This window comes from Prionailurus viverrinus, chromosome A1, assembly GCF_022837055.1.
Source record: "Prionailurus viverrinus isolate Anna chromosome A1, UM_Priviv_1.0, whole genome shotgun sequence".
Classification (NCBI taxonomy): domain Eukaryota; kingdom Metazoa; phylum Chordata; class Mammalia; order Carnivora; family Felidae; genus Prionailurus; species Prionailurus viverrinus.
This window is the reverse complement of record NC_062561.1, coordinates 28,848,220-28,872,495: the sequence shown is the minus strand read 5'-3', so window position 1 is coordinate 28,872,495 and position 24,276 is coordinate 28,848,220. Positions and strand designations below refer to the sequence as shown.

Here is a 24,276-nt window from a genome sequence, read left to right as displayed (position 1 = left end):
CCTTCCTCTCCAATTCACTGTCACTACTCAAGGGCGGCCCATCGTTGTGCCAGGAGTCTTTTGGTCTCCCTCCTCTGGACTCACAACAGGCCAGCCCACAATTTGTTTAGTTATTTTTCTAAAATAGAGATTTCATCAGGTCATTTCTGACTTCATTTTGAAAGCTCTGATGGTTCCTTCGAGGAAATGCTAAAAGCATAACCTCAAAAGGAATTTCTATAAATATGCGGAGCAGAAAGGACCAGTTACAGTGATTTGTGCTTTCCAATCAGTTTTTGCCTAGAACACAAAATCCTCAGGATTACTTTAATTGAATAAATACATAAATAGTCTCTTATTTTTCCATCATAAAAGTTACACACACTCATTTTTCTCACTGGGAAATGTAAAAAACAAAACATTATACAACGTGCAGCTGCTAAAACAAACCTGCTACCATTTTCATCTTGTGCCTCAGAGTATTTATGTTCAGTTGTCATTATTCTCTATATAGAATGTGTATTCTCTAATAGAAATTAGCATGAAGTTAACAGTTTTTACATCATATTTAACTCATATTAGGGATAATATTTAGTGAGTTGAAAATTTAAAAAGGGAGAAGGAAGCTGTGGAATGAATGAGAAGTCTGAGAAAATACAAAATGTCTCACGAGAATGGCACTTTCTTGTATCATTACTGTTCCGTCTCACTGTGTTCTTTGTGGTAATATCCTGGAGAGAAGGACCTTCGCAGATGTAGGAGTCAGATGGTCCTTCAACTACAGGGTTAAGAGAAGCAGGGAACATGTTACGTCCCACAGACACGAATCAAACCAAGGATAGGAAGTAAACATGCTTCCAGTTTCTGTGAGAGAAAACATCAGGGACCATGACCTAAAGGACTTGAAAGATTCTGGGATTCTTATACATTCCTCAGGTTTCTTATTTTAATTATCCTGTTTCCTCAGAGAGATTAGCAGTAAAATCCTTTAAAGGAAAAGGCTGTAGGCCTTGTCTTCCTGGACAAGGAGAACATACAGAATTTTGGAAACTCCATCTGTATCCCAACAAGGGGGAGGGGGAGATAGGAGTGGAGCAGGAGAAAAGACCTAAAGCAGAATGGAGAGCAGGTAAGAGAAAATGAATCCAGGGATGAGACCTGGGCCAGTCCAGATGTTGAAGGATATGTCATAGCAGGTAAACTTGAAAGCTGCTGGCAGCCCTCTGCAAGTCTCACTCAAATGTGTTCTTAATCAACCAACAGTCTCCTGAACCTTCGCGCTCCCACAGCTTTGCTTACGTTGTTCGTTCTGAGAATAGCCCATCCTTCCCCCATCTATCCAAATTCTTCCACTCACTCTTTAGTGTTCTGATCAAATGTCTCGCTTCTCGGAAGCTTTGCCTGACTCTCCCATTCTTTTCTCTCTCTGAGCATCAGAACAATCTCCTCCTTTGGGCTCCCAAGCCATTGTCTTACAGCACTCACCACACTGTACTTTAGCAACAGGTCTGGTGCCTGGGAGGGAAAACTCCCTCCCTGAGGCCAGGATCGGTCCCCCAGTTCACACACCTCATTCACCTCACGTATAATCTGCAGGGAATAACTACTAAAATTTGAGGAAAGAAGAAAGTAAGAAAGGAAAGGGAAGTCATGCGACTTGCTCTTGCAAAAGGAGGTAGAAAGCTGTTGCAGGAAGCTTCTGCTCCCTTTGTGCAAACAAAGAGGAGGAAACTAACATTTATGGAGCCCTCTGCTGTATGCATACACACCCTTTCGGTGCTTAATCACTTGAATCCTCATGCTAGCCCATGTGAGCAGGAGATAATGTACCTACTTGGAGAGAAGCAAACTTAAATTTCAAGTGGTTAGGAACCTGGCACACAATGGGATTTGAAGGCATATCCATTCTGATTCAACAGATTGGGCTGTTTTCTGTTTCACCATATTGCAAAACAAAATTTCAGGAGGTAGCCTCTCTGAACTGATTTACATGGAATTTTATATCCTGATGTCATACATCAGTCAAGATCAGTCATTCCACAGTTATGATATACTAAAACATGTATCCAGCAACTCCCTGTATAGAATCCAAGGTTCAGGAGGGAGAACAGTGAGAAAGTCAAGTTCGATCTTTCCTTCTGCAGTAATTTTTAAAATCGACTCCAAGCGAGTGTTTACCACTGCCAGTGCTCCGCTTTCTCTCATGTGTTTCCCTCAACTTAGGGCATTCCTTCTAGTTCTCCCTAATTCTTTAATAACATTCATACAGTTAGACCAGTTTGTATAATATTTACAGATAATTTCTGCACAGTGTTCTAATTTCCTTTTTAAAAAAGCTACTATATGAATGTCATTAACAAATACCAACTGCAATAAAAAAATAACAAAGAGACTAATACTACAGTAAATTGAGAGAAATAAATTGTGGCTGCTTTTTTTAAACCTTATAAGTTCTATCAAATGTTGAACCTTCTAATTCTTTGCTTCTGCCTGAAAATATACTTAATATACTAGCAGTTAAGAAACCTGGATTATGATCTCTGCTTTATCTCTCTCCAGATGGAGGTCTCTACCACCATCTGAGCCTAGATTTGTTCATTTGAATAAAGAGGGCCTAGACATGCTGATCCCTAAACACTTTTATTCTAATATTCTGTAATCGCATAGTAAAATGTGAGATTACTGCTATATAAATCACCGGAAATTTATTTTCCAAATTCTCTCAGTGAACCTGCACTACTTAGGTAATCAGAAAAAAATTATTAAAACTGAATAGTAAACAATCCTAAACATGTGCACAAGTGGCTTCTTCGTAACAGAGCCAATAAACATACCCAGAAGCCAGACGGAAAGACATACATTTCAACTGCACTATGAGTTTGCATGGCTTGAAAACACACTTACTTATAAAGCTTTCTGTCAAAGTCATAATCTCTTTTTCAAACAGGAATGATGAAATCCACATCCCTGCAACTCCTCTTTGAAATACTGTGCTGCTATAAATGGCAAAGGTATACTCTTAGGTAGTTTGGTCATTAGGTATGACCAAAGCAACCATGACAAATCTTGTGGAGGGAAAAGAAAAATCAATATGTGTGCAAGAACAACATGCAAATTCAAAATAAGTGCAAAAGAACATTCACTAAGAAACACTGAATGGTCAAGAATTTCCAGATCATAATACAAACAACTTCATTAGGAAGCAAGGGGTTGGAGAAGGGACACAACATAATACAATCTAAAATAAAGATGACTGTCCTTATCTTTGATAAACCCAAGTATTTCATACCCTTGGGACTCCCAGGCTGCTAGAGCTCCTAGAATCATAGCACATTTAGTTATCAAATTCCCTGCTGCCACTACCAGCTGGGGACTACAGACAAGATTTCTGGACAAACTGTTCAGTCCCTTTACAGATATCAGACAATTCTGCTTGCATAGCAACGTGCTATGTTTCTAATGTTGCACAGTAGCAATCTGCTAGGGCTCAGTTCAAATTATTAATTAGCAAAATTCACACATTCTTTAATTTTGGCAATAAAATATTCACAGCATCTCAATATTAAATAATTCAACAAACATGACTTTACCAGGAGAAAAACTAAGTCCATGATCACAAGAAGCCTATGATTAACAGGTGGAGTAAGATACAAAGGATTATATACGGTTATGTAGTAACAACGTGCATAGAGTTCTGCTTAGTTGGCCCTAAAGATGCGCTTACTGATTTTCATAATGTATAAATATCTCAAAGTCAAAGGCTATGAAAATCAAGAAAAGAAAGCAGTTATTTCTAACCTGGAAAAAAATGGATATGGTTTGAGGTCACTGTTGTACAAATTAATGAGGGACTTAAACTGGCTTAACAAAATTTATTCTAGACAGTATTTCCTCAGACGTTTATCAACACTGGTGTAGTTCTGAATAAAATGTTTACATTCGTGAAAATTCGTTACCCTGCTCAGGGTAAAGAGGACAGGAGAGTATTGCGTTCCTTTTTCAAAGAGACTTGGGAGGGACGTCAACTAAATATAATTTCCAGCCTTTGTTTAAATGCTGATTGGGATAAACCAAGTGTAAAATGACTGTCTGGAGATAGCTGTGGAAAAATGAAAAAAGGGTATCAGAATATATTCAGGGATTATTATTAATTTGTTAGGTGTACAGAATTGTGGTTATATTAGAAATAAATACTGGGATGGCTATGATAAAAACGCATTATGTAAAAGAATAATGCATGAAAAGACAACATAAAAAAGCGTTGGGGGAATAGATAAAACAAGTTAGATAAAATGCTATTAATTGTTAAAGCTAAGTAACCAGTAAAAGGGTTCGTTACATACTCTGCTTTTTATAGAAAATTACAAAACGCCCTGTACTCTGTATGTAAAGCATACTCCTTAGCCTGTGGCACTCAACCAAAGTTAGCAATTACATATTATTATTCTTGTTGCTGTTACCATTATTATTCCTAGGGTAAGCATTCCTGTGGTATGGTGAAAAATAAGTGTGAACTTTGAGGTCGGAGCCCTAACTCTGCCACTAACTAGCTATGTGATCTTGAGCAAATATTTTAACTTTTTTGAGTTTTAGAAGGCTTATTTGTAAAATGTGAACCTAAAAACATTTACCTCAAAAGGCTGGTGTAGAACTAAATGAAATGGTTTTAAAAAAAGGATATTGAAAATTGTAAAATGTACAAATATTACCATTTTTAACCCTTATACTCATAAGAAACTTGTAGTTGTAGATGAAATCTACAGTTGTAGATAAAATCAAATACATCACAACTTTAAAAAAGTATCAAAATAGTTAAAAATACTATAAAATTTCAGAAAAAAAGATTATTATTATTTTTTAAAGATTTTATTTTTAAGTAACCAGTATACCTAACGTGGGGCTTGATCACACAACCCCAACACTAGAGTTGCATGCTCTACTTACTGAGCCAGTCAGATACCCCAAGATTATTTCTACTTGGGAAAGACTAGGAAAGGTTTTGCTGAAGAAGAAATATCTGGGCTTTGAAAACTGGCAGGATTTTCATCGGCAAAGATGAGAGAAGTGCTGTGTGAAGCCAACAATATGAAAAATGGCTGGGGGAGCAAAAGGGCCTGGTTTACTCAGGGAGGCTAAGAAACTCAAATCTGGAAGAATTAAAATTATACAAGGAGTTTGGAGCCAGGTTACAGATCGTTTTAAGTGTCTCCCTCGGAGACTTTATCTGATAAGCAAGGAAGAGCCACTTACAACTTTTACCAGGAAAATAAAATTAAGAGATACTTTCTAAGATTTATCTCACTGCTGATAGATCAGAAATTGCCAAGGAAGTGAAAAGAATAAAGAATCAGTACTGTAAAAACATGAAGCACATGAAAGTCAGGGATAGAGAAGACATCCTATGTGAAAAATCAGCCAGAGCTGACTTTTGATTTGATAAGGAAGACATAACACAATAGAATTTTGATAAGGGCAAAAGTATGGGCTGTGGAATACAAGGAGAGCCTAAGTATAAAATTTTCACCAGACCACTATTATTGGTAAAATGATACAAAAAGCTAGTTTAAAATGAAGAAAGAAAGAAAGAAAGAAAGAAAGAAAGAAAGAAAGAAAGAAAAGAAAAGAAAAGAAAGGGAGGGAGGGAGGGAGGGAGGGAGGAAGGAAGGAAGGAAGGAAGGAAGGAAGGAAAGAAAGAAAGAAAGAAAGAAAGAAAGAAAGAAGAGAAAAAAGGAGGGAAGAAAGAAAGAAAGAAAGAAAGAGAAGAAAAGAAAAAAGAAAGATCTGGCAAATTACTGGATTATATTCATTTAGAAGTGACTACAAATTATTATGTTTCATTAAACATAAATCAAAATTTGATGATTTGCTTTGCAATTTTATCTCACATTATATATAGACGATTACATTTTCATCTCTTAAAATACTGCATATTAGAAAACACTCTTAGGTAGGGATAGCCGAGCACTTTGGAACACTATATTGCTGAAATATTTCTTCCTTCTAATATCTGATAAAATGCAACTGTCTCTCAAAACTCAAGGGTTCTTACACAAAAACGTAAGTTTATTCTTAGTGAGTTTTTAAAAAACAATAAAAACTACGCACCTATAGGTTGATTCTATAACGCCAAACACCCACAATCAATATTTTGCATATCAAATAGAATATAGCTCTATAAATCAAGAGAAAAGAAAATCTGGGAAGAAAAGAAGCTTATTCTCCAGTAGAGTTGGGACAGAAGAAGCATCACTGACTCAAAAATAAATAGGCATTTCTTTTTTTCCCTCTCAGCCAAGCTTAAATAAATGGAAAGTCATGCTAGGATAAAAAAAAAAAAAAGAAAAAGCCTGCACGAAAACTCCTAATTGCACGAAAGGCACATGTAATGTTATAATTAAAGTAAGTAGAAAATAATACATGTGGCGGCATACTAAAGTGGTTCTACACTCTGCAGCATTATGTACTAAGGGACCATCAGATTAGTGTCATTTCAGGCACCTGTCCCTTTTGGCTAACAGGCAGCCATTCTGCTTCTCTTATTGGAAAGTTGCTGCACTGAGCCATAAAATCCTACATAGAAAATCGAAAGGGTAACAAAAATCAATTCACTTCATCAAAATAAGATGTGGGTTACTTAATTTTGCTATGATAAGTGACATTTATGGAACTGTTTTCAGCTTTCCAACAGTTATAAAATCTTGTCTAATATCAGATTTCTTAGAAAATATAGTATTATATGGAAAGAAAAGGTGGATTTGGGCTTATAAAGACAATAAACCGTGAGATATCTCAAAATCAACATTTACTCCTTAACTTCCTCACTGTAAAAGCTGCTACTGGTGACAGAGAAATCTTTCAAGGCATCTCCAAATTTACAACTTCAACTATTTAAAAGTTTCTTTCATGGACTTCAGCCAGATTCTAGTTTGCAAACAGAAGGCTGGGTAGACTGAATGTATCTATAGATAGTTCGTATTAAGAGCATTCATCACACTTGATTGCCAGCCCACTGCTGGTTTCTCTGCCAATACTTAATCCTCAAAGCTTCACTTCTGATTTCTTTTTTTTTTTTTTTTTGGAGTAGTCATCATGTAATGTCTTAGAAGGAGAAAGAAAGGGGTGCCTGGGTGGCTCAGTCGGTTAAGTGTCTTGACTTCGGCTGAAGTCATGATCTTCTGGTTTGTGAGTTTGTGCCCCGTGTTGGGTTCTGTGCCTCAGAGCCTGGAACCTGCTTGGGATTCATTCTCTCTCTCTCAAAAATAAAAATAAACATTTAAAAAAAGAGAGAGAGAAAGAAAGGAGCCTGATCAATTGCTACAAATAGTTTACTTAGTTTCAGAATAAATCATGTGATTAAAATAGGCATTTTCCCACTTGTCACTTTGCATTTAGGAAAAAAACACTAATAAAAACAATGATACCACTACTGTCAGTCGTCCTCAACCTACCAGCTATGCCTTCACTCTCCTTTTTCCTTTATTTATTATTTTGTTTTACAAGATAGAAATAAAGGTGAAGATGAGAAGGTGCATAAAATATTCAGAGGTGCTGAAATACCACTGATAAATGAAGCAAGGCATTTTCGAAGCCATTGATGAAGGGCCTGCGTTAGTATGACTGCAAAAGTACGTTCATGAAAAAGAAACCTCCTAGATGCTCAGAATTCTGAGGAAAGCACAGGGAAAGAGAACACACAACTCCATCCTTGGCAAAACACATCTCTGGGTCGTACTTGCTCTGCATTTATTTGCCAACAAATCGTGTAGGTGACTTTACACTCCCTTGTACATACTAAATGGAAGCAGTCAACAGTCTAACTGTAATGAACTTGGAGGGCATTATGTTACGTGAAATAAGCCAGAGAGAGAAAGAGAGACAAATATTGCGTGGTATCATTTATATGAGGAATCTACAAAAGAAAAAGATAAAGAAAAAGCCAGATTCAGAAACAGAGTAGAAAAGTGGCTGGGGGTGGGGTAATAGGGAGAGGTTGGGAAAAGGGTACAAAATTTCACCTATAAGATGACCAGGCTCTGAAGATCTAATGTATATCATGGTGGCTATAGTTGATAATGCTGTATTACATAATAGAATTTGCTAAGAGAGTAGAATCTAAATGTTCGTATGACAAAAGAAAACATGTGAGGCAGTGGAATGTTTAATCAACTAGATGGGAGGAATCTTGTCAAAATGTATATGTATATCAAATCATCACATTGTACCCTTTAAATATATTATGATTTTGTCAATTGTATCTCAATAAGGCTGGGAGAGAAAGAGTCAAACTGTAGAATCTTGCTCAGATCTTAACACCAATGGTTGAAAACAAGTGTGAGAGGAACTAAAATTAGCTAAAGTATTTAAAAAGTTCTGTTTAAATTTTAACTAGCCACTTTGGTTCAATCTCTACTCCTTGACCTGGTGAATATAAGCAGGCACAATGTTATATGTCACTTAATTAGCTAAATATTAATCACCATTTAATTATTATTTGAAATTTAAAAATGATTACTATTCCATTATTCTGTTCTAGTGATAATGCTGCCAGTCTCTGATCCTGTCAGTATATATAAACATATCCAGTTGAATGGGCCCCTTAACTATTTACTCTCTTAAGTAGGCACTCCCTAGATTCTACCTAATTTGTTTCCTTCGTTGATAGTTACAAATTTACAAAATAAGGAATTCAGTCCATCTGTCTTAGACTCTCCTGAAAATAATCCGAGTTAACCTGAATTTTAAATTCATACTACTTCTAAATCATTTTGACTACTCATTGGGAATTTATTCTTAGTAGTCTTCTACAATCCAGCAATTTACTCAGCAAATATTTGTTGACTATCTATGTATGCAAGGCAAAAATAATTAAGGCTTTTCTCAAGGGACTCTCTCTTGGTTTAGTACAGAGATGGCAGGTAGAGGCATAAGTCTAAGAGAAGCCAAAAGAAATCAATAACTGACCTGCTGTAACAGTTCAAGGAATAGGGCCAAAGCTTCAGGCCTGTGTTCAGGAAGACTTTATTAAAGAAACATATTATAGAATATTATAGCCAGAAGGACCTTAGAAAATACCCATTCCAGGGGCGTCTGCGTGGCTCAGTTGGTTAAGCGTCTGACTCTTGATTTTGACTCAGGTCATGATCTCATGGTTCATGGGATTGAGTCCCTCATTGGGCTCTGCGCAGACAGCACGGAGCCGGCTTGGGATTCACTCTCTCCCTCTCTCTCTCTGCCCCTTCCTCTCTCACTCTCTCTGTCTGTTTCAAAATAAATGAATAAACTTAAAAAAAAAAAAAAAAGAAAATACCCATTTCAATTCTATCCTTTAACAGATAAGGGGAAAAAAGAGAGAAGAAAAAAGACAAAGCCCATTAAGGAGTAATAGCAAGCTACCTAATATCACCTAGAGAATTGTAAAGTCTGGACAAGAAGGTAGGTCTTTGGATTCCCAGCTTTCGCTCTTCTATGATAGCACATGGCCACTCTGGGGTTGGAAGGATTTCAAAAGGCAAAGATGGGGGAAATAAGAGAGCAGGCTGATAAGATCAAAGGTTGGAATATGACACTGATACAAAGGTATGTTTGGAAAGCAGTTATATTTATCTGAGGACAAGAGTTTGAGGGGGAGGAATGAGACAGTAGGCTGCAAGCAGGGTAGGAATAGATAATGGACAAATGACAGGAGGATATCAAACAACAGACTAAGAGAGTTAGTCTTGTTCACTAGATAATTTAATGGACACAGAAGCAGAACTGACTTGGGAAATCTGAAAGTTCCTTCAACATTGGTAATATTATTATTATTAATATAATTTATTGTCAAATTGGCTAACATACAGTGTGTAAAGTGTGCTCTTGGTTTCGGGGGTAGATTCCGGTGGTTCATCACTTACATACAACACCCAGTGCTCATCCCAACAAGTGCCCTCCTCAATGCCCATCACCTATTCCCCCCTCCCCCGCCTCCCCTTCCACCCTCAGTTTGTTCTCTGTATTTAAGAGTCTTATTATATGAGACTGATGGTCTTAAAGGTATATAATGAATGAACAAAAAAGCCCTTCTGATACGAAAAAGGCCAGTTAAACATACCAAATTTAACATTGAATACAATCTCCCTTGGTCAATTTTTCTTTCTCCCAAGTGGGTGCAGAACAAGGACAAAGAAGGCAAGACCCGCTGATGACAGGCACAGTTTGTGACAGCAGTGATGAAGAGACATTCGTGATGCTAGGCACATGCCTACAGAGCGGTAGCTGCTCTTGCCTCCACCCCACTGCCTGGCCCTGTGTCCTACTGTCCTGTTCTCTTCTTTGGGACTGGAAATCAACTAGAGATAGCCTACCGGATTTCCCACCAACATGACTCTAGCGTCATTTCAAAGCACACTGCCTCTTTTCCACTTACCACAAAGTAAAAGCAAACCTCTGTTCCACCTCACCCTCATCCTGCATAGCTCTCCTCAGCCCCCCTCCCCTCTCACAGATTAGAGTGTGATTCCTGTCTTTCTGGTTACTAGCTAGGTTCTAACTTTAACTTTTCAACCTAGACAACTCTTGTGAAACCCTGACTCTCTTAGCTGCTCAACTGTCAACTCTGCCTTTGGCAAGACACTTCTACTCCATCCCACCCACTAAACCCTTAGGGCATCAGTATAACCTAGGATATTTCCGTGCTGCTTGAATTCACAGCTTGACCTCTAGGGACCTTCCTTTTGAAAAGCTGCTTCTCAGCAAAATTATTCCCCAAGTCCCAGTTCTGTAGATTGTTGGTCTGGCCTGCTGCTGCTGAGATGCCAGCAGAGTCTCTGTCTAGGGTCATCCAGGTGATGGCAGAAGTCCCAAAAAGGACACACTGAGTGCACCAAGGTTTAACCACTTATAAAGTGTTTGTGAAATACTCTGGGCTAGATAGTCAGAAATTTTCAGAGAGTCACCATTTTTCAGAGACAGATGAAAAATTTGAAATCAAGGACTGAATACTGGATAATTGCTCTCCATCCTTACTCAGGGAGGAAAATGATTTTTCAATACATAAAGGTAGGCAGGACTTTTTAAATAGTGAAAAAAAAACCTGAATAATTTATCACACTTCTTGTAGTTCTTATTTAGAAAAATATGAAACAAGAAAATATTAAAGTCCTTTTTAACAGCACAGTGATACAGAGATTTAATTTTAACTGAGTACCTACTATGAGGTAGGCACTGCATGAGGTACTTTCCATGAATTACCTCCTGTGGTTCTTACTTGAGTGCATACTCTTTTTACTTCCAGGTTAGGTATCAGGGCACTGGGCCTTGGTAAGATAAGCAATTTTCCTACGGTCACACCCATCTGTGACAGGGTTGCTATTGCAGCTTGAACCAGTTAACTTCTAAACCTATGTACTCGATCAGTAAGCCATTCAATTGGCCCACGTTTAGCAAAAAAAAAAAAAAAAAAAAAAAAAAAAAAATCAACACTTTGGGGCACTTGGGTGTCTTAGTCGGTTAACTGTCAACTCTTAATTTCACCTCAGGTCATGATCTCACGGTTCATGGGATCCAGCCCCACATCTGCCTCTGTACTGCTTGGGATTCTCTCTCTGCCCTGCCCTCACTTACGTGTATTCTCTCTCTCTCTCTCTCTCTCTCAAAATAAATAAATAAAAACTTAAAAAACGCAACACTTTAAAATTATAAGTTTGAGGGACTAAATATATGAAGAACATGTGTTGTCTTTATAAGTTAAAAAAAAAAAAAAAAGGAAAAATAAAGACTAAACTCCTTCTGAAAGTTTATCATTAATTTAAGACCCATTTAAAAAAACCAAAGGTGCTGTTCACCGTGAATCTGACAATTCAACTGGGGAACATCAGAACCTTCTAAACAGAAAATATCCATCCCGTCCCTCCATAAACACATGGTGAATATCTACAATGTAGCAGACACTGTTCTAGAAACCAAGGATACAGAGAGAAGCAAGAAAACCATGGTCCCTGCCCTTGAAGATCATATAGACAAGTTGGAAAGACAGATTCTACACATAGACACAGTAACATGACTAGTGTGAGGACAGAAACATAGAAGGGTGTAGAAGGAGGATAAATTGAAGTCAGCTAGGGACAAGGGGAGAGCTCTCAGGAGTTAGGGGAAAGGGGTGGAGGAAGAGGACTGGGAGTGCTCCTTGTAGACAGAAGGGCAGGCAGCAAGGACCAGGGCGGAGATAAGAAACTGAAGCAAGTTCAGAGCGGCTCAAGCTAACACCGAGTGAGAGAAAGGAAGGAGCCAAGGCTTAGGACTAGAAAGGTGGGCAGAGGCCAGATCCTGCAGGACACTGTAAGCCATACTGAAGACTATACCTAAGAGCAATGGAAAGCCAATTTAAGTGAAAAAGGGAGACTTGGTCAGATTTTAATTTGACAAGTATCAACCTGGCTGCAGAGTGAGGAGTAGATCGGAGTGAGGGTAAGGTTGACGTGGAGCTATGTTAGTAAAGTACTGCTGTAGACCAGGTGACAGGTGACGGCGAGCTGGGCTAGGGTGACAGATATAGGAAAGAAGAGTAGATACTTAGGAGGTAGAAGGGACAGAACTTGATGGGTGATTGAATGGGGATTTAAGCCCAGAGATAATTCTAAAACTTAGAAGGTAGAGGCCCTCTTTACTTAATTAAATCAGTCATTTTGGTAGGAAAAAGAAGAATCACTTCTAAAAACATATTCCAACAAGAAGAGACTTACTGCTTTTAAACTGTTACTATCATTTATTCATTAGTACCTGAGTTCCAGCCATAACTCACCTGATTGCCAACCAATAATAGGTGTTCTCCAAGAAGAAAGTCTTTCAGCATGTCTTCCATCACTATCATGTGCTAGAGAGAAAACAACTAGAGGTTAATTGTGTTTTGCATAATCAAGGTGAAATAATAAAGTTAACAATAAATACCTCTTTGTGCTAAGTAAAACATCTAGGGTGACAATTCAAGATGGCAGTGTAGGAAGATCCCGAACTCACCTCCCCCCGTGGACACACAGATCGTACAGCATCAGATGAAATAATTTCCTTTTAGAAAAATCTAAAGGGTAGCTGCCTGATGATTACACACTGGGCAAATGAGAAGAAAACCATCAAAGCAGGGAGGAGAGGCTGGGACACAGTCTCACCATAAACCTCACCCCCAGTGCAGCATCCTGTAACTGGGAGGGATCTCAAAACGTGGAGCTTCACCCTGAGGAATGAAGGGTCTGAACCCCACACTGAGCATCCCAACTTTTAAGACATATACTTGAGAGATGAGCCCCCCAAAACATCTAACTTTGAAAGCCAACAGGGCTTACATCCTGAGACCCACAAGACTCTAGTGATTCTGAGAAACTGCTCTTAGAGGATTGTGCACTCAGACTCCCCTGCCCGGGGCCCAGCTCAGAGGCAGCTGACTGTGCCCAGACTTAAAGTGAAGGAGGCTCACCTGCTTATATTAAAGAACTGGCCTGAGGTACAGGCATCTAACTTAATACACACATGTAGAAGCCTGCTGGAATACTCTCTGGGGATGGAGACTGGCACAGGCCATCTTCATGCTCTCCCTCTCCCATATTCCAGAACACCAGTATCTCCTGGAAGAGAGCTTTTACATGGATCTGGTGCCTCAATTTTTGTGACTACGACCTGGGAGTCACCTCTTGATCACCTGGCTCTGGAGGCCGGGGAGTTTGCATTCCTGGTCCCATACAACTGATAATTGGCATCACCCAGAAAGAAGCTCATACCCCTATGTGGCCCCTGATTTTTGTGACTTCTGCCAGAAGATACCTCTACATCACATGGCTCTGATGGCCAGTGGGGCTTATACAGTGAGTCCCACAGGACTGTAACCAAAGGACAGAGAGGTCTTAAAAAGCTACCACCCCTAGGGCATAGCAATAGGCAACAAATTCAGGAGCTCACTTATTCTAGGAAGGAGGACTATTAGCTAATCATCATGACTGAGGCCTGAGGGGGGCAGTATTCTAATAAAACATGCATCCTAGGGGTGGCTGTAATCCTGTCTAGAGACCTTGGAGGGCAGGTGCTATCTTTGTACTCACACTTTATCATGCTCCAAAGCACCAGTGTCTCCTGGAAGGGAGCTTTACATACATCTGGTGCCCTAGTTTTTGTGTCTGGTGCCCTGGTTAATGCAGCTGTCACCCAGGGACACTCCTTAATATTTGGCTCTGGTATCTTGGGGGGGCTTGCATTTCTGGGTCCCATGAGACTGTGGCTATCATAAAGATGGTGCTTGGCAGGCTACGAGCCCAGGACACTGCAAGACAGCGGACTGAGGCATACTCTTCAATCTTCTGTGAAGGAGGCCTCTTTGCTTGTCCTGGAGCTTCAGCCTGAGGAACAAGCTTCAGTTTGGCACACATTTAGAAGCCCATGGAGCACTCTCAAGGAATGTAAGCTATGGATGCCATCTTGGCTTTCTCTTTCTTGGCCTTGCTCCAATTCCCCAGTATCACTTAGAAAAGGGCTTGGACACTTGTTTGTAGCCCCAATCTCTATGGCTGTCATCCAGTGGACACCTCTAGATCACCTGGTTCTCATGGTCAGAGGGGCTATAGTTATGGTACACAGGACTGTATATATTTGCATACTTTTAAAAGCTAATGCTTGAGGGTGTGGCTTCCAGTCAGCCTGAGTCCAAGTGCTGAGATCCTCCCCTATGGGACAAGAGGTCTTGGTACATCTTCAGGTACTGGGAACTATTAAAAATATAATGGGCAGCTTGAACAAGCATATAGATTTAAGAGACAATCAAGAGCTGAGGCAGCATTGAATAATAAGGTTCATCTCCTACATGAGGCCACTCTTTTAAGACTGGGAGAGGTAGTTATTTCATATATTGTATAAAACCAATAGAGTTAAGCAAGATGAAAAACAGAACAAAGGATATGTTCCAATGAAAGGACAAGATAAAACCTCGGGAAAAAAATCTTAATAAAATGGAGATAAATAATTTACCCAATAAAATTTCAAAGTAATGGTCATAAGGAAAACCACTCCCCAAAACTGAAAAGGATGGATGAACACAGTGAGGACTTCAACAAAGAGATGAGAAATATAAAAAGTATCAAATAGAAGTCACAATGTTGAAGAATATAGTAACTGAGCTAATTAAGTTCAACAGCAGAACAGATGAAGTAGAAGATAGGATCAGTCAACTCAAAGACAAGGCAGTGGAACAAACCCCATTAAAGCATCAAAAAGAAAAAAGAATTTTTTTGAAAGTGAAGACAGTTTAAGAGACTTAAGGGACAACATCAAACAAACTAACATTTGAATTATAGGGCCCTGGGAAAGAGAAGTTAAAGAGGAAGAAATCTTACTTAAAAAAATAATAACTGAAAACTTCTCTAACATGGGGAAGGAAACAAACATCCAGACCCAAGAATCCCAGCAAGTTCCAAAGAAGAGGAGTTGAGAGACCCACACCATGACACATTATAATTAAAATGTCATTTTTTAAAGTTTATTTATTTATCTTGAGAGAGAGAGAAAGAGAGAAGAAGGACCAGAGAAAGAGGGAGAAAGCATATATAAAGGTCTTGGAATTTTATTCCCATTCTGTCAGCACAAAGCCTGATGCGGGGCTTGAACTCATGAGCTGTGAGATCATGACCTGAGCCAAAATTGAGAGCTGGACACTTACACAACCAAGCCACCCAGGTACTCCCAAAATGTCAAAAGTTAAAGACAAGGAGAGTATATTAAAGGCAACAGTAGAAAAACAACTTGTTACATAGAAGGGAACACCCATAAAGCAATGAGCAGATTTTTCAGCAGTGACATTGCATGCCAGAGGGAAAGGTATTCAAAGGACTGAAAAAAAACCTTGCCAACCAAGAATACTTTACCTAGCAAGTTATCATTCAGAAGTGAAAAACAGAGTATTCCAGACAAGCAAATGCTAAATGAGTCATCACCACTAACCGAGCCTTACAAGAAATATTAAAAGGACTTTAAGCCGAATAGAAAAGGTGTTAATTAGTAACGAGGACACACATGAAAATAAATTTCACCAGAAAGGTAAATATATAGTAAAGATAGAGGATTAATCACTCACAAAGATAGTATGAAGGTTAATAGGCAAGGTAGTAAAAACATCTTTGATTACAATAATTAATTGACATATAAGATAAAAAATGTAAGATGTGACAACAAAAACAAAACATGAGGGGGAAGAGCAAGAATGTTGAGCTTTATAATGGGATTAAACTAAGTTGTTATCAACTTAAAATAGACTGTTGTAGATATATATAAGCCTCATGGTAACTAGAAAGAAATAACAAAAAATAGAAGAGAATATAAGAATAACACTAAAGAAAGCCATCAAACCACTAAAGAAGAGTGTAAGAGAAAAAGAAACAGAGAAAAACTATAGAAATAGCCAGAAAATAATTAACAAAATGGCAATAAACACATACCTATTAATAATTACTTTGAATGTAAATGGACTAATTTCTCCAATTGAAAGACACAGAGTGGCTAAATAGATAAAATACCAAGACCCTTCTATATGTTGCCTAGAAGAGATTCATTTTAGACATAAAGACACATACAGACTGAAAGTGAAGAAATGAGAAAAGATATTCCATGCAAACGAAAACCAAAAGAAAGCAGAAATGGCTGTACTTATATCAAACATGTTTACTAGTAAGGAAACTGAACCCATAAAAAAAAAAAAAAAAAAGCAAAACAAAACAAAACAAAACAAAACAAAACCCTCAACAAATGAAAGTCCAGACCAGACTGCTTCACTAATGAATTCCACCAAACATTCAAAGAAGAATTAATACCAATCTTTCTCAAACTCTTCCAAAATACAGAGGGGACCTCTTTCAAACTTACTGTATGAGGCCACCTACCCTGATACCAAAGCCAGACAAAGATGCCAAAAGAAAGAAAAACTACAGGTCAATATCCTGGATGAACACAGATGTAAAAATTCTCAACGACATTATCAGCAAGCCATAATTTAACACGACATTAAAAGAATCATACACTATGATCAAGTGGGGATTATTCCAGGGATGTAAGGATGGTTTGACATCTGCAAATGAGTTAATGTAGATATGAAGATGATCATCTCAACAGATGCAGAAGAAGCTTAAGTCAAAGAAAGACAAATCCTGTATGATCTCTTACATATGGAATCTAAAAAATATGTATGTGTATATTTATGATATGTAAATAAAATACATTTAACATATATATACTAAAAAAAAATCAAGCTCATAGGTACAGAAAATACACTGGCTGTTGCTAGAGGCAGGGGGTAGGGGTGGGAGAAATGGGTAAATTTTTATGTTTTAGTTTAAACAAACTGAATACAAAAGAAAGTAAAACATCTATTGTAACCGACAATACTCAATTTGATTTAAAAAAAAATTAATGTTGGTTGTAAATTATATAACCAATTAGGTCACTGACACTGAAAGCTTGCAACAGTCGACCTAAGCAAGACTAAGCCACTGACCATTATTTCAAAGAGTTTGCATAATTTAACCCTAACATATTTTAGCTATGGCTCTATTAGGTTTGGCTTACAATTTAATATGATATTTAAATTAACACTTGCTAATAATGTAAATATACAAAGGCTCTCTAAAATAATTGGAGATTTCCATGGAACATGTTACACTAACTTGCTCTTAACCATTACCTTCAGAGGAAGTGTAACTTTAGAATTAGAAATACATGACTTAGTTTCCATGTTTTTTATTTGAATTAGGCCACAATATAATACAAGAACAAGATTAAGGTTGCTCACAATAGCCACAGAGGAAATTACATTGCTCTTTTGTATCTTGCAAAATAGGACAACCGTAAGTAGGTCACAAAGGCTCAGGGGCGGGGGTTGGGGGGAAGAAATATATCCTAGAACAATTAATATCCCTATTTCTTTCTCTTGGTTTTCTGTATCAAAACAATAACAGCTTCATAAGTACTGAGTTACTGAAGTTCCTCATTTGTAAAAAAGGCAAATTAACTGCATTTAATACACGCTGCAGATATTTTTCTAGCTTATGCTTGCTTTTCTTTTTTTAACTTGTTATGGATTTTTTTTTGACATCTTGAATATTTTCCTTTTACTTGTCAAATTAAGCCATACTTTCTTTCAGAGTTTCTTTCTTAGAAAAACTCAGAAAGTTTTTTCTTTCCTTCAAAAACAGATGAGTATTTCCTAAAGTCTACCTTTGTAGTTTTTATTTTTTAAAAAGCTTTCAGATACGCTGTTGCACTAGAGTTTTAACAAAGCTTGAAGTAGGGTGGGCACATCAATTTATTGTCCACCCTGGCACACTTTTAAGACTAAAAAGAGATATCGTTAATAATAATGGGCAACAAATGTAAAAAGGGACTATTTTAGGAATTATCTTAAGCAGGCCAATGTGTGTGGTTACCCTAGGGAGTCCTAGAATACCCCTCTAATCTGGGTTCTACTGGTAATGTGGTCTGGAGACCTCTTCCTTCTAATTAAGATGAAAACTCAGTGCCAATTTCCAGACATTAAAGTTTTCCAGTAACAAAAGGGCTAATCCACATGAGGAATAGACAGAAAAGTTAGAAGGAGCACCTGTATCACCAGATAAAGAATACTGAAATATTTCAGTAAATACTGAAAAATAATTCAAACTATAGTTGTATTCTTCTATAGTGTACTCATGTTCTCCTACTTTATGCCCTCATTCCATCCAACTAGAGTATTCAAATCAACAAACATTAGCTAAGGCTAAGGTCACAGTGCCTATGTAATTCTTCTCTTAACCTCTTGGTCCACTCATGTACCACAGACAGTTTCTAAAAGTTGCCCCTTCCAGTTGTTCACCTCTCCTGAATCCCTCCTACCTCTAACAACTTCTCTCCACAGTCTTTCAGGTTGGATCTTTTTGTTGTAGCAATTCCTTGGATACTGATTTCTTCCATATTCCTTCATTTGATCTCTCTCAGTACCTTTTTACATGGTCTCCTGGGGTCAAGGTTTAGGGCGAGTAGCTTATGCCTACTTGTACACGGGCACCCACCGGAAGGGGAGGGAGGGCTGTGTGCAGAGTTGGGTACCCACATGTCAGTGCTTGAAGAGCTACGTGTGACTACTCTCCCTAAATCCTCTCACCTATTCCACTGTTTCGGCTACCAACTCTATGATGATCTTCAACAGCAAGACTCCTCCTCAGCTCCAGCCTCATATTCTGAGCGACTGTCAAACCATGTCCTTGGTTATTTCCCAGTCTCTTCAAACTCACCGTGTCCAAAACTTGTCTCATTACTTTCTCCTCAACTTCGTTTTTTCTCCTGTGTCTTTTATCCCTGTTAATAGCATCATTTCCTACCATCTGACCAAACCTCTACCGTCATCTTGCATGCTTCACTCCTTCCTTTTCAAGAGCCAGTTAAACACCAAGTCTCAGCTAATAAGTCACCCAAAAGTCAATTGTATTTATCCCTCTCTTTCTATCCCCAGTTTTCATTTAGGTTTTTACATCTCTGGCCTAGATTTTTATCACCAATTTGGCTTCTCTAACTTCAGTCTCTCCTTGAGGCAATGTGCTCTTTATAGTACTGACAATCACTTCTTTGTTCAAAATCATGTCACTTTTTTTTTTCTTTTTTCTTTTTTAATGAAATTTATTGTCAAACTGGTTTCCATACAACACGCAGTACTCATCCCAACAGGTGCCCTCCTCAATGCCCATCACCCACTTTCCCCTCCCTCCCACCCCTCTTCCCCCATCAACCCTCAGTTTATTCTCAGTTTTTAAGTCTCTTATGATTTGGCTCCCTCCCTAACTTTATTGTTGTTGTTGTCATACAGAGAAAGACAGATACCATATGTTTTCACTCTTATGTGGATCCTGAAAAACTTAACAGAAGACCATGGGGGAGGGGAAGGAAAAAAAAAGTCACTTCTTTTTTTAAAATTCCTTAAATGACTCCTAATACCTTTGAAACAAAGGTTCATCCTTCCCTCCTCCCTCCCTCCCTTTTTTTTTCTTTGCTAAAGGCTATTTATTTATGTGCTGAGATATAATCGACATTATGTTAAATTAGTTTCAGGTGGTACAACATAGTGATTCAACATTTGTATACATCGTGAAATGATCACCACCATCTGTCACATTGCAAAGTTAATATAATATTATTGATTATATTCCCCCATGCCGTACATTACATCCTCATGACTTATTTATTTTATAACTGGAAGTCTGTACTTAATTCCTTTCACCAATGTAGCCACTCCCCTCAACCGCCCTCCCCTTCTCAACTTCTTGATTTAGTCTTGGCCTCCTCTCCTGTCACTCTCCTCCCACATTATATTCAGCCAAAAATTTAGAATAATTTTCTCTTTTCTCTTCTGTTTACTTTTCCACCAGGCTTATGTGCTCCCTGAGGGAGAATCTTGGCTTTCATCTCACACATAGTTCCAATGACTCTACCTACTGCCTAAAGAGCCCTGCTATTTGTCCTCTCCACTCTATCCCCACTGTCACCCTCTTCGTTCAGATCCTTCATAAGGACCTGACTATTGCACCTGGACTATTGCAACAGCCCCCTAACAAGTCTCTCTCTGTCTTGGTTCCAACACATGGACAACATTAAAGAGTGAATGCAAAGTTAGCTAGTGGAAATGTGCCTAACATCTTCCAATGGCTTCCTCACTTCTTACGAATAGCATCCAGATTCCTTAACTAGAAGGCCAAAATGACTTGACCCTTTTCTAACTCATCAGCCGCATCGCCTGTCACTCTTCTGTTTGCAACCTCAGCTCTGTGCCAGTGATAATTAATTATATGTAGTTTCCTAACTACACATAGCTAAGTCACATAGCTAAGTCTCTGCAAATGTTAGTCTCTCTGCCTGAGAGAGTCTCTCAACTTTTCCGGGTTTACATCATTTTCCATGATGTATTTTCATTTCTATGAAAATATATGACTCTCGTCACAGCAGCAACTCTTCCAATTTTCAAGTGTCTTTGGAAAGAATTTAAAAGTTTACAATACCTTAGTAAATCCCTTAGTTTCAGGGAACTTGGGTGGCTCAATCTGGGACCATCATCTCATCGATGCTACCATAGTAACCTGTGTGCACTTTCGTCACACTATCCAGTAATCATGTGTCCTTTCTTTTCTTTCTCTGTTGATGGACCTAGGCAATTGGGCCCTGGAGCTACCTATGTGTAGCTGCGTATATGTGGGTAGTTTAATATCTTTATCCAAATACCTTAAACAAGGCTTGACACATGGTAGATATTTTAAACATTTCTTCAGATCTAAAGTTCCTTAGGTTTAGGAGGCTATTATTTTCCTTTCCTCCAATTTCTCCTTACTACTGGAAGTGTAACATTTCTTAATGACCCATTTAACAAAATAATACTCCTGATTATGAACATTCAAAATCTTACTCTTTCTTTATTAATCCACTCAACACATATTTACTCAGCATTCCCGATGTGCTGGGCACATGATATTTGGTGAAGATTCAAACTAAAGAAAACATAGACTTTACTTCAGTGGTATAAAGACCATATTTAAAAAATCAATTTCAGGGGCACCTGGGTGGCTCAGTGGGTTCAACGTCCAACTCTTGGTTTCAGCTCAGGTTATGATCTCGTGGTTTTGTGAGTTTGAGCCCTGCATCAGGCTCCATGATGGCAGTGTGGAGCCTGCTTGCGATTCTCTCTCTTCCCCTCTCCCTCTCTGCCCCTTCCCCAGGTGCACTGTCTCTGCCTCTCTCAAAATAAATAAATAAACTTAAAAAAAATCAATTTCAATACAATGTGGCAAAGGGACCTCAGGGCATAGAACAGAATGGTATAGAAGCCCCTAAGTATTTAAGAGACAGTGGAGATTACTGCTTCAAAATGAAGTACAGCATAAAAGGAAGCAACATATGCAACAAAAGCAAATTTGATCAAAAGCCATGGTTCCTTGAATTGATACAGCTAAAATTTTTCGTTAATGGTTAATTCACAATGCTTTATGAAGAAAAGGTACATTTGGAGACAGGCTGCAGAAAATCTCTCAGGGCCACTGTGTAAAGTTCATAGCAGCCCTGTGGTCCTCAAAGTCTGTGTCACAAACACCATGGCAACAGACAGTGTTCAAGGGCACAATGGCCCTCCCTGTTACTGAATTTTCTACATTCTTAAACGCTGGGAAGTCTTTTCAACCTTTGCTACCATGGACTTTTTCAAATTGTCACTTATAAGATTTCCTGATTCGTTTTTCTTTATTCCTCTTGACTACATGAACAGAGTACATTACTATCAATGCTTGGGAATAGTATATTTTCTTTACAACCATATTTCTGTCTTTCTTGATAGGCAAGATTCTTTTCCTTCTGTATCCTAAAAGTAACTTTCTTGTCTGCATATTTGTCTACTGCTTGTGTAAGAGCATTAATGCTTCAGAAGAAAAATCAGACCTATGTTATTAGTGGGCCATAGAACAAATACAAAATAAATTCAGGTTATGCTTTTCCCTTTGTCATAGATAGTAATTACAGTTTTGACAAATTTCAAAATATTTAATCAATATTTTTATTGAGGAAGAAAAATTTTCCCAGATACCTTCTGCATTGTTAATATCATCTAGGGATATAAATTATGGTACTAACTGAACAACAAATATGGGAAATGGCAGCAAAAAAACTTTTAATTTTTCTAACTCCTTAATATAGTAAAAACAGCAAGTAGAAGTTCTTCTAACATAATGTAAGGTTATTATTTACATGCAGATTAGGGACAAATTATTAGAGAAAAATTTAAATATATAACCACTTGACATAAAATCTGGAAAATCTCCTTTTATAGTATGGGTAATTTTCTCTGGAAAACATTCTTATTAAAGTGAATGTCTACACTAAAGCTTTCTGGGTATACACTTATTTGGGGGGCTTAGTGGAAGGTCTGTAATTATTGATTAGTTTACAAGTGAGAAATTATCTACCTTTCTCCCTTAAAAAAAAAAAAAGGAAAAGAATAGGAAAATATTAGGACCTTTCAGGGAAAGGAAAGGAATATGAGAAAAAGAATACATAGGACACATCCTCTTTGAACTGTTGAGATAATTTAACTGACAGGAAAGCAAAGGAGAGGATGAGTATTAGTTCCTTTTGTTCTTAATTTCATGATACATTCATTTTACTTACTTGGAGTATAGTGCATGTGCACATAGAAACATATGATTCTCGTCACAGCAGCAACTCTTCCAATTTTCAAGTGTCTTTGGAATGAATTGAAAAGTTTACAATGCCTTAGTAAAAGATGTTCCGGGGCACTTGGGTAGCTCAGTCAGTTGGGCATCCGACTTCAGCTCAGGTCATCTCATGGCTTGTGGGTTCGAGCCCTGCGTTGGGCTCTGTGCTAACAGCTCGGAGTCTGGAGCCTGCTTTGGATTTTGTGTCTCCCTCTCTCTCTCTGTCCCTACCCCACTAATGCGCGCTCTCTCTCTCTCTCTCTCTCTCTCTCTCTCTCTCTCTCTCTCTTAAAAATAAATAAACATTAAAATTAAAAAAAAAAGTTTCAACATCTAATTTTGCATCATGTGAATTGAACTTGGCAAATTATAAAACTAATTAAATATCAGCTTCACTGTGGAGTTGATTACCACAATGTAAGAGGTGTTATCCATAAACGCAAAGCAGTGATCTTACCTGAATGTTGTCATAGAACAGAACATCAGGCACTTTCATTCTCTCCCGGGCATTATAGATCGGTGCAGTAACAGCTCCAATCCTCAGAGATCCAGAAGCTACTTCACCTAAACATTTCCCACAGGATAGAGGATTACTCGTAGCACTGTCCGCAGAGAAACCAAGTCCAACGTGACATAACGCAATACAGCATCTTTAACATCTTGTGGGCTCATTAAGGACTTCTAAATTAACATCTAAATGAAGTAAGCTTGAAGGTGGTAATAAAACACCAAAGCTCTACATAAAATGTTTAAAATGTTGCAAAATATAATAAAACTTATTTAAAATAAAGTATGTAGCAAACAGCATATAGACACAATTACAGAAGAACTGCTCCCCCCACCAGAACTCAGTCAAGCCGCCTTCATAAGCTTCTTTTATCAGAGACTATCACATAAACAAGGCTGAATACACATTCAAAAGCTCTGAAGTACTTTGAATATTTGGGAACCTACCCTTTGAAAAAACTCCAAATGAGAACTGCCTAGAGTTTTAGTAAAAAATATTGATTAACCAACCTCCCCACCCAAGACCTCTCAAATTACTATTTTCCGGGATGGTCCAGGAGATCTGTAT

The 24,276-nt window shown here is 38.1% G+C and overlaps 1 protein-coding gene across 3 annotated transcripts in view; it reads right to left on the bottom strand.

Moving 5' to 3' along the window:
- VWA8 (von Willebrand factor A domain containing 8) overlaps window positions 1–24,276 on the bottom strand; it is a 363,734-nt gene that overhangs the window by 183,954 nt on the left and 155,504 nt on the right. For all 3 annotated transcript variants that reach the window (XM_047859419.1, XM_047859262.1, XM_047859340.1), the window contains 2 exons: window positions 23,659–23,765; window positions 12,758–12,829 (listed from right to left, as the gene is read on the bottom strand). In XM_047859419.1, coding sequence (XP_047715375.1) covers window positions 12,758–12,829; window positions 23,659–23,765 — 179 coding nt within the window. The remainder of the gene's footprint in view (window positions 1–12,757; window positions 12,830–23,658; window positions 23,766–24,276) is intronic.